Genomic DNA, 14,157 nt, shown 5'->3' with positions numbered 1-14,157 from the left:
TATCCTTTTATACCCTTGTCTAGCAAAAAATATTAATCTTGGGTTTAAAATTTTTGCTTAAGTCCCCAGCATCTACTGCTTTTTATGTGAAAGAGTTCCACACTTCTATCAGCCTTTGCATGAAGAAGTGTTTCCCAAATTCTCACCGTAATGCCTGACTCTAATTTTAAGGTTGTGTCCCCTTGTTCTAGACTACCCACCAGAGGACAAAGTTTCTCTCTATCTGCCTTATATATTTCTTTCAAAATCCTACAAATATCAATTAAATCATCCCTAAACCTTCTATATTCCAGGGAATACAAGCCTAGTTTGTGTAATTTCTTCCCATAATCTAACCCGTAGAGCTCTGATAACATTCTGGTGAGTCTGTGCTGCACTCCTTCTAAGGCCAATAGATCCTTTCGAAGGTCCAGATCGGTACACAGTGTTCCAGATGTGGTCTAACCAGGGCTTTGTCCAGCTGCAGCAAAACCTCCTCCTCTTTAAATATGAGCTAGTCACTAATAAATCCAATGAAGAATTCAGGAGAAACTTTTTTGCCCACGAGTGAGGCTTGTTTTTCTCGAGCGCCTGTCACAGCCTCAGGAGGTTCTAAAGTGCTTTACAGCCAATGAAATAGCTTTGAAGTCTAGTCACTGTTGTACTGTTGGAAAGAGAGTGGTGAGAATGTGGAATTCACTACCTCAGGGAGTGGCTGAGGTGAATAGCAGAGATGCACTTAAGGGAAAGCTAAATAAACATCTGAGGGACAAAGGCATATGTTGACAGCGTGAGATGAAGATGGGAGGAGACTTATGTGGAGCATAAAAACTGGCATGGGCCAGTTGGGCTGAATGGCCTGTGCTGTTAAATTCTATGGAATTACTAATGATCAGAGTAAAGGAAGAAAGACAGCACAAAGTGAGGAAAGGCTATTTCGTCCATTATGACTAGCCCTTTAATAGCACATCCCAGAATCACGTGCTAACGTTTTGCTCAAGCCTTTCTTTAGAATGCTGCACTATATTTTGATGCAATGTAGTTCCACACCTTCCAGTGCTTCCCCAAGAGGCCATTCTTCAGTCGTGCTCTTGGTGAATATTGGCAGGCTATTATACTGTAAGGGGCTTCACCGTTAACCGTGACCCTGTCCTCACCTCACATTCAGTCTGGTGCAGCAGAGGTCACTGGAGCATCAGCAGGAGTGGGAAGCCTGTCTGATTTCCTCACCCTAACTGTCAGCTTTATAGAGCAGCCTATCACATCCTCAGGATGTCCCGATGCAATTTGCAGCCAATCAATGACCTTTAAAAACATAAGAAATAGCAGCAGGAGTAGGCCACAGCCTTTGAACCTGTTTCACCATTCAACAAGATCATTGCTGATCAACTGCATGTGCTCACACTATCCCCAAATCCCTCGGTGCCCATTGTCGGGATAATCTGAGAATCTGTTTTATTTGTGTTGGTTTTGGGAGACATAGTGGGCCATGACACCAGGGATAGCAGCTCTTCACTTTCTCAAATAGTGGCCATGGAATCTTTTATGTCTATCTGAGGGGGAAGAAAAGGCCTCGGTGTAATGTCTCATCTGAAAGACGGCACCTCCGACAGTGCAGCACTCCTGCAGTACTGCATTGGAAGTCTCAGTCAGGATTTCCCGTTTAAGGCTCTGGAGTGGGTCTTGACCCCGTGACGTGTGTGTATCACAGTGACATGTTTCCAGTGTGCAAGCCTGCAACTCATGTCAACGATAGAGTCATTTTTTTTCAAATTCCCTTTGCACCCAGTCCAGGGAATGCCTCGTTTTCCAACTGAAGCAGAAGACAGGTGGCCTGATCCCAGGGGTTAGTGAGGTTTGCTCTGTATAAATGGCAGCAGGAGCAATCCAACAGACCTCTAGCCCGACTCAACCTCTACCTGCTTCTCACCCTATGGATGGCCTCAGAAGGCCCAGATCTGAGTGGGATCCCAAGTGGTAGAAACTCTCAGCAGATCCATCACATGTTCTTCCGTATGTAGTCGGATAAAGAAGGAAAGAAATTGCATTTCTGTAGGGCCTTTTACAACCTCAGGTCTTCTCAAACCTCTTCACAGCCAGTGAAGTACTGTTTGTAGCAACAGTCACTGTTGTAATGTAGGAAACACGGCAGTCAATTTGCACACAGCAAGCTCCCACAAACAGCAAGGAGAAAATGACCAGATAATCTGTTTTAGTGCATTGTAATCTTTTACGTCCACCTGAGAGGCAGATATTGCCGAGGTTTCATTTCTCATCTGAAAGGCAACACCTTTCACAGTTTAGGACTCCTTCAGTACAGCATTGATGAGCCACCCTGGATTACATGCTCAAATCTCAGGATTGGGACAATGAACCCATGAGCGTCTGACACAGAGATGAGTGTGCAATCCACTGATCCATGGCTGACACCCTTAGTCCATTCTATCATTGGCTATTTTATCAAAGCTACTTCCTGGTTTAAATCCCAGAGATGTGAGTGATAATCTCCTTTTAACTAAATCTACAAAGAGCCAACTTTGAAGCTTTCTAACTGTTTTATTCCAGGCCAGCAGTATTCGCACCTCAGGGTGGTGACAGGACGCCTCGACATAGAATTGGCTAAATGTCACAACCAGAGCCTCAGGGATGATGAGGTAAGGTTTTCCCCTTGACCCATCAACCCTGCTGAGGTTTACTAGACAAACAAGCAGGAAATTCACAACAGAAGAACGTGCAATTAGATTGAGCAGATCTCAAATCTGTTCAGAGGTTAAGCTCATTTGTCACAATATTTATTAACTTTTTGACATCATCAAGATAAGAGTTGTCCCATCAAACACTCCCAGTGCAGGTCGCTTTATTACTTAAGGGTGGGCGTGGCTCTGCGACCCCATGGCAAGTCCCTCTTCGCTGGTGGCGGGGCCTTTTCGCACGTATGCTGCTGCGGCTACTGCAGCTGTTGCCCCGTCACCGTTTGCACGAATAACATCAAAGCACGGGGTCAAGAGCTACATCCGTCCGAACATGACGATAGATGTGTTAAGGCAATGGCCGAGGTTGTCGGCCCTTCGGCCATTGTTGCTGCCTCTAAAATGTGCGGGAAGGCAGTGTTTTTCCTGAAGACCGAGCAGGCAGTGTCCCTGGCCCTGAACAAGGGGCTCACCGTGGGCGTGACCTTTCTGCCAGTGGACCCCCTGGAGACCACTGCGCAAAGGGTCATTTTATCTCATGTCACGCCAAAATCCACCACCAACCAGGAGACACTCGACCCGGTTATAATTGAAAATGCTGCCCCATCTGCTGGGTCTGTAGGTGCTGGCGGAGTGGGAGATGGCCTCTTCTCTCTGCCTCCGGTCTCGGCTCCAGCTGGATTTCCGGAGTCAGGAACTTCCATCTCCCCTGGATCGCTCATTGGCTTGGGGACGGAGGTGGAGCCCATAGGCTCCAGTTCCATCCTAGAACCCAGAGAGGACTCCTCCGCCATCTATCCTGGGAGTGGGATCATGATGGAGGCGGGACCAGCTGGCGCGGCCGGGACGTCCGCCCCACAGTGTGCGCTGGGTGTGTTGGTCGCTGGCGGTGACGACCCGGAGGAGGATGGGGACTCGGTGTGGGGCATGGAGGATGACCTTGATTCCATTGCCAGTGAGGTGGAGGAGTCCCTCGTGCCTCCCACCAAGTCCCCTCTCATCCCCACGGCGAAACACTGGGATTTCCTCGCAGCATGCAGGGGTTGCCACAATAAAGTTCAGCTGGCCCTCGGCTGTTGGTCGAATCTGGCGCTGATCATCCAGTCCATCCGTGTCCCCCTCAAGAAAGCGGGGAAGGGCGCCGGTGTGAAACTGGTTCAGTGGTGCCGATTTAATGCGTTCCTCAATGGGTTGCTGGGGGAATGGAAGGCCAGGTGCTCCCTCCTCACAGTGAGGTGTTGGTGACGATTTTTTTAAAGTACCTTTGACATGAAGATAACCATAGCCAGCCTCAACATCAACGGCAGCAGGGGTTCTCACCACAGATTTCACAATCTCTCAGTCCTCAGGGAAGGGAGACACGCGGTGAGCTTTCTGCAGGAAACCCACACCGTTCCGGGAGACGAAGCCACCTGGCTCCTGGAGTGGCAAGGTGGGGTCTACATGAGTCACCTCACCCCTATTTCTAGTGGGTGGCTATCTTGTTAGCCCCGACTTTTCAGCTGGAGATCTTGGGGGTCAAGGAGCTCGTGCCGGGCCGCTTGCTTCACCTCACCGTTCGCCTGGGTAGCGTGCCGCTCCACTTTGTGAACGTGTACGCGCCCAGGCCCGGCGCGTTGCAAGCGCGCTTCTTTGAAGAAGTGTCTACTCTCTTGAGCTCCATTGATAGCGGCGAATGCATCATCCTCGGGGGGGATTTTAACTGTACCCTCGAGGTGGGGGATCGCTCCGTTCCCCAGCGCGGCCAAGCGTCGGTGGAGAAGTTGAGGGGACTGATCAGCTCCCTCAATTTGGTGGACGTCTGGCGGAATTTCCATCCCGACTCCAGCGTATTCACGTGGAGGTCTGGAGGAGGAGGGTCTCGAATCTACTTTTCACAGGCGTACGTCTCCCGTGTCTCGGCATCCTCCACATAGCTGGTGCCGTGCTCGGACCACCGCCTGGTGTGGGCGGAGTTCACTCCGCTCCGCACACAGGCGGGGTCCGCGTACTGGCACTTTAACAACCGGCTGCTGGAGGTCGAGCGATTCCGGGACTCGTTCCGTCGATTCTGGGCCGACTGGAGAAGGAAGCAGGGGGGCTTCCCCTACTTGAGACTATGGTAGGACGTGGGCAAGACTCACATCCATGTCTTCTGTCAGGAGTACGCGAAGGGGTCGACCAAGAGGCGGGAAGCCGAGATCGGGCGCCTAGAGAGGGAGATGCCCGACTTGGAGTCCCGCCTCGGTCATGCAGTTGCAGACCCAGCCCTGTGGCAGGCGTACAAAGAGAAGAAGGGCACGTTGAGGGACCTGCAGCTCATAGGGTCCCGAGGCGCGTACGTGAGGTCGCGGATCCAGATCCTGGAAGATTTGGACTGCGCTGTAAAAATGGCGTGGGGTCCGTAAGCAGCTCGTTGAGCTGCTGGCCGACGACGGATCCTCCATCACGGATCCGGAGGGAATGGGCCTCCTGGTCCGTACTTCTTACAGTGCGTTGTTCTCTCCGGATCCAACCAGCGAGGACGTGCGCAGTATTTTGTGGGAGGACCTGCCGCAGGTCAGCCCGGAGGGCGCCGAAGGATTGGAGGCTCCGCTCACGTTGGCGGAGCTGACCGACGCCCTCCACCAGCTCTCGAGGGGAAAATCGCCAGGGCTGGACAGGCTGACCAGTCCTGGGGGATGATTACGCGCGGGTCCTGGGGGAAAGCCTGGCGAACGGGGAGATGCCCCTCTCATGGCGCAGGGCAGTCATTGTCCTGCTGCCGAACAGGGGCGATCTCCGCCTGCTTGAAAACTGGTGTCCGGTCTCCCTCCTCAGCACGGATTATAAGATCTTTGCCCGGGCTATGTCTACCCACCTGGGCTCCATGCTGACTCACATGATCCACCCCGACCAGTCCTACACGGTCCCGGGCCGGTCCATCCAGGACACCATCCACCTGGTCCAGGACCTGATCCATCTTTCCCAGAAGACTGGTCAGTCGGTTGCCTTTCTCTCCCTCGATCAGGAGAAGGCATTCGACAGAATGGATCACGAATACCTTTTCAGGACTGCGTGCTTTCGGACTCGGCCCGCATTTTGTCGCCCGGGTCTGACTTTTATCCATCGCCGCGGAGTGTCTGGTCAAAGTTAATGGGTCCTTGACGGCGCCCCTTCGCTTTGGGAGAGGAGTGCGTCAGGGATGACCCTTGTCCGGCCAATTGTATGCGTGGAGATGTTCCTGTGCCTGCTTCGCAGGACGTTAACGGGATTGGCTCCGCACGGGCCAGCCATGCGGGTTGTCCTCTCAGCTTACGCTGATGGCATGCTCCTCGTGGTCACAGATCCCGTTGACTTGCGGAGGATGCGTGACAGCCAGTAGACCTTTTCTGCCGCGTCCTCCGCGAGGATCAATTGGGAGAAACGTTCAGGACTCCTGGTGGGTCAATGGCGGATGGACTCCCTACTGGAGGAGTTAACACCTTTTGCGTGGAGCACCACGCACCTCCTCTATCTGGGAGTCCACCTTAGCCTCGCTGAGGAAGCCTGGTCGGCAAACTGGCAGGAGTTGGAGGCGAAAGTCACCACTGGGCTGGGATGCTGGACAGGACTGCTCCGAGTGCTTTCCTACAGGGGCCGAGTGCTGGTCATAAACCAACTGGTGGCCTCGATGTTGTGGTACCGGTTGGTCACATTGGTCCCGCCCCCTGCATTCGCCACCAAGATCCAGAAGAAACTCGTCAGTTTCTTCTGGGGCAAGAGGAAATACTGGGTCTCTGCCGCAGTCCTAAGTCTTCCGATTGAGGAGGGCAGCCAGTCACTGGTGTGCGTCTGCACCCAGGCTGCGACCCTCCACCTTCAGACCCTGCAGAGATACCTGTACGTCGAGCGTCCTCCCAGATGGTGTGCGCTGGCGATGTATTTTTTCTGCAAGTGTCACTGTCTTCAAGACGACACGCAGCTCCCGGCTGAGACTGTAAGCTGCGCCTCTCTGAGGGAGTTGTCTGTCTTTTACCGGGATCTATTCCGAGTCTGGAACATGGTCGCCTCCAGTCAGGGCGCTCCCCCGCCGGCGGAGGAGAGCGCCTCGGCTGTCCGGGTGGCCGACTCCGGGGACGGTCCGGCGGGCGGAGGAGTAGCCGAAGCCCCCAGAACGCCCCTCACTGCGGGTGGCGAGGGGGCTCGGGAGAGCAGAATGCTCCCGGCCGAGCTGACTCCCGCTCGGCCGGAACTGCTCATCGGACCCAGGCCCCGAAACCCTCCTCGGGAGCCGGTCCCGCATAACTCGAGCCGCCTCTCGCAAATGCCCTCCATGCCATTCCAATTGGCGCGGAGGAGTTTCCTGTACGGGCTGCTCCTGCACACTCTCCACTTCCTCGCCCTCGTCAGCCGGCCGGACATGCCCTGGCGGTCCGCGTTGCCATCTGGTGGCGAGGGGAAACCCCGATGGAGGTCTCTCTACGCAGGAGTCTTTCCCCTTTCCATTGGGGACCTGGGGTGGAGGGTGTTGCACAGGGCAGTCCCATGCAATAGACTTTTAAGTAGGTTCACGGACTCCCAGGCCACCTGTACTTCCTGCGGCCTGGACGAGTCTGTGTTCCATGTATATATGGAGTGTGCGAGGTTGCAGCCCCTCTTTGAGTATTTGAAGGGGCTGCTCCTCAAGTTTTGGCTGCACTTCAGTCCCACGCACCTGATCTTTGGGCACCCGGTGCGGAGGGGCGTGGGCCGGGAGGAGGATCTCCTCGTCGGTCTGCTCCTGGGCTTGGCCAAGGTGGCAATTCATAGGTCCAGGCTGCGGGCCATCGGGGGGTCCATCCTCCCTGATTGCTTGCCCATCTTCCGCGGTTACGTTCGCGCCCGGGTGTCCCTGGAGAAGGAGCATGCGTTGTCCGCCGGTACGCTTGAGGCCTTCCGCGACAGGTGGGCACCGCAGGGACTGAATGGCATTTTAATTTGAGTTTTTGGTTTATTTATCTGTTTTAATAAAGTTATTTTAAAAATATAAATATGTATATAAAGGGGGGGCCTGAGGAATAAAGGTTCCCTCGACATGAAATATATAAAAGGGCGTGGGGTATAAAGCCCACCTTAAAAAAAACAGGGCTAGATACAGAGTAAAGCTCCCTCTACACTGTCCCCATCAAACACTCCCAGGGCAGGTCCAGCTTGGGGTTAGATACAGAGTAAAGCTCCCTCTACACAGTCGCATCAAACTCCTACCCTTGTGAGTTAGCCCAGTCACTGCCAACACAAAGGTAACAATGACCATTTTAAACAGCTCATTAAAAATAGTCCAGTTTAGAAAGTGTGTTTCTGTGCTTTGAAAGAATGAACTTGCATTCATGTAGCACCTTTCATGACCTCAGGACATCCGGAAACACTTTACAGCCAATGAAGTATTTTTGAAGTGTAGTCACTGTTGTAATGTAGAAAACATGGAAGCCAATTTGTACACAGCAAGCTCCCATAAACAGCAATGTGATAATTACCAGGTAATCTGTTTTCGTGCTGTTGGTTGAGGGATAGAAAATATCCAAGGATACCAGGCCGAAACCCCTGAAACAGCGCCGGGGAGTCTTTTACATTCACCCATGAGGGCAGACGGGGCCTCAGCTTAACGTCTTATCTGAAAGACGGCACTTTCAACAGTGCAGCAGTCCCTTAGTAGCGTGGATTTTGTGCTCAAGTCTCTGAACCACACGATCTTCAGACTCATAAGTGAGAGTGGGTGCAGTCCACTGAGCCAGGGCTGATACCTACCGTTTGATGATTCAACTTTAGAATAGGCGTGAAAATTCCACTTCCGTGCTTTCCACGTCAGGGGCTTATGATTTGCAATTTTTTGCTATAAGCACAGAAAAGTATTTCTGGCCTTAAACGTCCTCAATCTCCCCCTTATAATATCCTTGAAACATGTGAAAATATTACTAACAACCCACATTTTTATGAATTTCTTTCCAGTGATGCATCTGCAGGGGTTATCAGAACCCCTGAAAAATTCAGGGACAATCAAGACATTTGATTTTAGGAGGATGGTTTTCACAAACAGAGCAACATAAACCTTCACCTCAAACAGAAAATTTTACATCATCTGAAAGGAAATTGGAGAAAGATTTGAAAAGGCGGACTGTAGAAGGATACTGGCGAGATGAGATGACAGAATAGAGCTACTTTTGCAGATCTAACAGAGCAATCTTTCGATAGCGCCTTTCATGATCCTAGGATGTACCAAAGCATTTTACCGCAAATGAAGTACTTTTGAAGCGTAATCACTTTTGTAATGTAGGAAACATGGCAGCCAATTTGTGCACAGCAAGCTCCCACAAACAGCAATGTGATAAAGACCAGTTCATCTGTTTTAGTGATGTTGGTTGAAGAATAATTGTTGGTCCAGGTCATTGGGGACAACTCCCCTGCTCCTCTTCCATTTAGTTCGGTGAGATCCTTGACACCTACCTGAGAGGGCTGGAGGGGCCTTGGACTAACATCTCATCTGAAAGACTGCACCTCTGACAGTGCAGCACTCCCTCAGTGCTGGCACCAGAAGTGTCAGCCTAGATTACGGACTCAAGTCTTAAGCGTGAGGACTTGAACCCATGATCTTCTGACTCAGAGGCAAGAGTCCTCACAAAGCCACGACTATACCAAGTACTGGCCAAGGACTGAGGAGCTGACTGTCCTTTACCTGTAAAAGTTGTGTGAACATCATGCGATCTTCTCTTTTGTTCTCTCACTTGCAAGCTCACCTTCTGATTGGAGGCCGTAGATATGAATGCTTAGCTCAAAATGAGACATAGAGGATTGCGGTATAAATGTGTTAAAAGATCTCCCATCTCAACTTTGATACAACAACCCCCTAAAGAATCTCATCAGACCCCTCTGCCCTGCAAAGTGGCTGTCTCACTGGCACCACCTCCAGCCCGACTTTCCCCTCCAATTGACTATCCTGCATCTGTGGGTCTAAGCAATGAGTTGGCGAGAGGCTACTCCACTGTTGAAGCAACACAATTGAACCTACTCACCCCCAACATCCACAGTGAGAGTCACTAGGTAAAGGTCTGATGAAGGGTCACTGACCTGAAACGTTAACTCTGCTTCTCTCTCCACAGATGCTGCCAGACCTACTGAGTATTTCCAGCATTTCTTGTTTTTATTTCTGATTTCCAGCATCCGCAGTATTTTGCTTTTATTATAACTAGGTAAAGATCAGTCATTCAGGTAAAATTCCCCCTTAATTGTAGTTTGAATACTCCCTGCTTCAGTGTCCTTCCCTGGGAACGTATTGCACAATATTACCCTCAAGGTGGAAAACTCCCTTGTCCTCGAGTCCCCAGTCAACTACTTCATTCTTTAACTTGCATCCACTGGGATTTGAAGCCTGCACCTCAATGAACTGTTAACTTTAATCAACATCACCAATCCCCTTTACAATCAGGACAACCTTCAATTATATGTCCTCAAAGTAGCATCACCAATTCTAATTGGGCACATTCCAGGATGTTTTGGGATGACATCTTCCCTTTGACCACTCTGCCCCCATGTTCCTGCCATTGGTCACCTGACATGTTCAGCTTTGCAGTGCCCCGCCTCCCCATGGCCAATTGGGAAACAACCTCTTACCCAATTGAATGATTCTTGACTGTCAATCAGAGAGCCTTTCCCCCCCATGTCTGATCTGTTTATTATTACTAAACAGAAGTGTTCAGATAAAATGAAGAAAATTGACACATTTTTCAGATTCTACTGATGATTTTGCTCCTGGGTTTTGCTCCCAGTTGTGTCCTGGAGAATTGGCAAACCACAATCTCATATTCTCCTCTTTTCCCAAGGAAACAAGCTCAACGTCCTGAGCCTAGAAATTCCTGGGACCGGGAGTTGTCTTTCCTACACCTCCTAGACCCTCTAATGGACAGTGAACAATGAGACTGTCTATGACGCAGGGCATGATCCAGCAGCACATGTTCAAACCCTAGATCTTACATAGAATCTACAGCACAGAAACAGGCCATTCGGCCCAACTGCTCCATGCCTGTATCTATGCTCCATAGGTGCCTCCTTCCACCCCTCTTCACCTCACCCCATATCCTTCTATTCCTTTTTCCCTCATGTGTTTATCTAGTTTCCCCTTAACTGCATCTATTCTATTCACCTCAACCACTCCCTGTGATAGCAAGTTCCACATTCTCACCATTCTCTGGGTAAAGAAGTTTCTCCTGAATTCCCTGGTGGCTTTATTAGTGACTATCTTATATTCATGACTCCTAGTTTTGGTAATATTTATTAACTGACAGCTGGGAGTTAAAGTTAAAGGACAATGCTCCCAAAACATCCTCCATCTGATTATACCTGGTTGTATTAAAATGAATACTAGGCCATTCAGGGTTAACCTCAAAGAGCAATGTTGCACACAAAGGACATTGATCATCTGAAACTCTCTGCCCAAAAGGCTGTGGATGATGGGCGACAAGTGAAATGTTCAAGACTGAGATCGATCAATTTTTGTTGGGTGACAGTATTGAGTGATATGGAGCAGAGGTGGGAAAATGGAATTTAGATACAGAACAGCAATAATCTAACTGAATGGGGGAGCAGGTTTGAGGGGCTGAATGGCCTACTCCTCTTTCAATGTAAGAATGAAGAAGCCAATAAAATTGACAAATCATTTATTTAATATATTACGAATACACATTATGTTTCAATGAATTAAAGATGTTTACATGACTCCAGTTTCTAGACTGTACATTTGTGATGGTTGGGGATTCTCCCAAACAGAACTACAGAAATTTTCACGCTCACATCGGAAAGCATCTTTTGCTGTGGTACAGGATCTTATTGCGGTCCTTACAGGGTTAAAGGTTGCAGCCTCCACAGAGCAAGTGGTTGGGCATGTTGCACATCAGTTGTAAACATCTGGCTGATAGAGTGACACCCTGCCTGGGAAATGATGCCAGCTTCCGATCGCAGTACCATTTATCCTTCACCATGCCATTTACTGTAGCAGTGGGTCCAGCTGCATGGCTACACTAACTGTGCCCATGCGTTGGCACCATGAACCCACTCCACCATTTCAGTCCTTCGAAGGGCAGTCACGTAGCCACTGATATATTACGATCACACTACGACCAGCCCACGGGAAGATATAAATTAAACAACGCAGATAATGGTTAGATTAATGTCAGGAAAACAGAAAAGCACTCAGTAAAATACGAATGATTATAAAGTATAACGGGTGATGGTGTTAAATGCACGAGTGACAGGAGGAATCTCCGAGTCTCCACAGTTTTACGACAAGGTGAGAAAGAGGTCTAGGGTTCCCTTTCAGCCTTCACCTGGTCTTATTGTAACAGGGTTTATTTTTAAACACATCGTGTTTTTAGCTCCCCCTTGGTGAATCCTTGTTCACCACTTTCCAATTATAAGGCAAAGACACCAACACAAACAGGCTTTCTTCGGTTTGAAGAAGAATGGTTGAAATTTATTAAATTTCAACTTAAACTCTAATTCAGTTGACGCCTATGGATACGCGACGTGCCCATGCTAGCATGCATACGTGATACACACATGCAGATAGAGACAGAAAAGAGCAGAAGAAAAATGCAGTGGAAAAGTTTGAGGCAATATCTGAACAGCTGTTGTTACGGTTCTTCGAGTTCACTGTAGAGCTCTTGATTGTAGATAGATCTCACTTTTCATTGGGGCCCAGTATTCTTCTTAAACCTTGTTCACTGTAGGAGACTTTTCTCTCTTGGGGTTCATGTGCCTTTAGTAGATTCAGACGCTTGTGAGAAAGAGATGGGAGCAGATAGGAGAGGCTGAGGTGAGCCAGCCAGGAGAGGTCTTTTCAATCCAGGAGCAAACAGCTTTCTGCAGACTCACTGTTCAAACTGTACAATTCAGAAAAAAACCCAGACTGCCAAGCAGGTCAGTTATGTGACTAACTGGTTTGACCACATCTGTTTATGGATTGTATTGGAGCAGGAGATAGCTCCTTTGTTCTAAACACTGTCTGTTAATATGCAAAAATGTCTTTCCAGCCAGGGGTCTGGTGAGCCCTTGTCACAGGCCTTCTCTTCTTCCCAGCAACAATTTGAAATTTAATGTCCATGTGGCAAAATTAATGTGCCTCATTCTTGGCAGGTGGGGGCCTGCATGACAACAGTAAGCCAGCCTAGTTTTGCTTTGTCGTGTTTACATTCCGCTAAATGTAGTGTAAGGCAAGCCCCCCACCTTCCAAGACTGAGGTACACATTATTTCGCTACATAAACATTAAAACTTAAAATTGTGGCTGGGAAGAAAAGAGCGCTTATCACAAGGAATGGCCAGGCCTCTGACTGGAGAGACATTTGCATGTTAGCAGTGTTGGAACAAGGGACCCAGTCCTTACTTTTAGAATTAGAATTAGAATATTACAGCGCAGTACAGGCCCTTCAGCCCTCGATGTTGCGCCGATCATCTGACCTACACTATTCCATTTACATCCATATGTCTATCCAATGACCACTTAAATGCCCTTAAAGTTGGCGAGTCTACTACTGTTGCAGGCAGGGCGTTCCACGCCCCTACTACTCTCTGCGTAAAGAAACTACCTCTGACATCTGTCCTATATCTTTCACCCCTCAGCTTAAAGCTATGTCCCCTCGTGTTTGCTTTCCCCAATGCACAGAAGAAGTGGTCAGACTGTGAAGTTCTGAAGAAGGGTCACTGATCTAAAACATTAACTCTGCTTCTCTCTCCGCAGATGCTGCCAGACCTGCTGAATATTTCCAGCGTTTCTTGTTTTTATTTCAGATTTCCAGCATCCGCAGGATTTTGCTTTTATTTTACAGTTTAGTCACATGACTGGCTGACTGTTGGGGTTTTTTGAATTTTGAACTTGGCACAGGGTGTTTAAAACTCAGAAAGCTGTTAGCTCCTGGACTGAAAAGACCTCTCTCCTTTCTACTCTCATCTCGCTCTCACCAGCTTCGGAAACTATTGAAGACATATGAACCCCAAGAGAGAAAAGTCTCCTACAGTGAACAAGGTTTAAGAAGAATACTGGGCCCCAGTGAAAAGCAAGACTACTTACAAAAGGACTGCAGTGAGCTCGAAGCAAAGTAAACGAGAAACTCTTCTGATATTGCCTCAAACCTCTCTATTTTTTCTTCTGCTCTTTTTTGTCCCTATTTGCAAGTGTGTATCGGGTATGATTGCTAGCATGGGGCGTGGCATGTATCCGTTAACCAAACTAGAGTTGAAGTTGAAGTTTAAATAAAATTTCACTTTTCTTCTGTAAACCTAAGAAAGCCTATTTATGCTTATTTATTTGCCTTATAATTGGAAAGTAGTGAACAAGGATTCATAAAGTGGGGGGGAGCTCAAAACACAGTGTGTTTAAAACATAAAACCTGTTCCAATAAGACCAGGTGAAGACAGTAAAAGACCCCTAGACACCTTTCTCACCTGGTCGTAACAGCAGCAATTGGAGTTTTGCAGCCCAACTCAACTCACGAACCCGATGGCAGACCAGTGCAAACCCGGCCA

General features: G+C 49.0%; 1 protein-coding gene across 5 annotated transcripts in view; it reads left to right on the top strand.

The window, feature by feature from the left end:
• Positions 1–13,862, top strand: part of LOC137375478 (fibrinogen- and Ig-binding protein-like) — a 141,326-nt gene extending 127,464 nt beyond the window's left edge. For 2 of the 5 annotated variants that reach the window (XM_068042792.1, XM_068042788.1), the window contains one exon: positions 13,373–13,862. In XM_068042792.1, coding sequence (XP_067898893.1) covers positions 13,373–13,473 — 101 coding nt within the window. In that variant the 3' untranslated portion in view covers positions 13,474–13,862. Of the gene's footprint in view, positions 1–2,544; positions 2,634–8,594; positions 11,355–13,372 lie in introns of those variants that run through there. The other 3 variants (XM_068042791.1, XM_068042790.1, XM_068042789.1) reach the window with 2 other exon arrangements.
• The last annotated feature ends 295 nt before the right edge of the window (positions 13,863–14,157 follow it).

The sequence above is a fragment of the Heterodontus francisci genome, chromosome 11, assembly GCF_036365525.1.
Source record: "Heterodontus francisci isolate sHetFra1 chromosome 11, sHetFra1.hap1, whole genome shotgun sequence".
NCBI lineage: Eukaryota > Metazoa > Chordata > Chondrichthyes > Heterodontiformes > Heterodontidae > Heterodontus > Heterodontus francisci.
The sequence above is the reverse complement of the archived record's forward strand: the minus strand, read 5'-3'. Positions and strand labels throughout refer to the sequence as shown.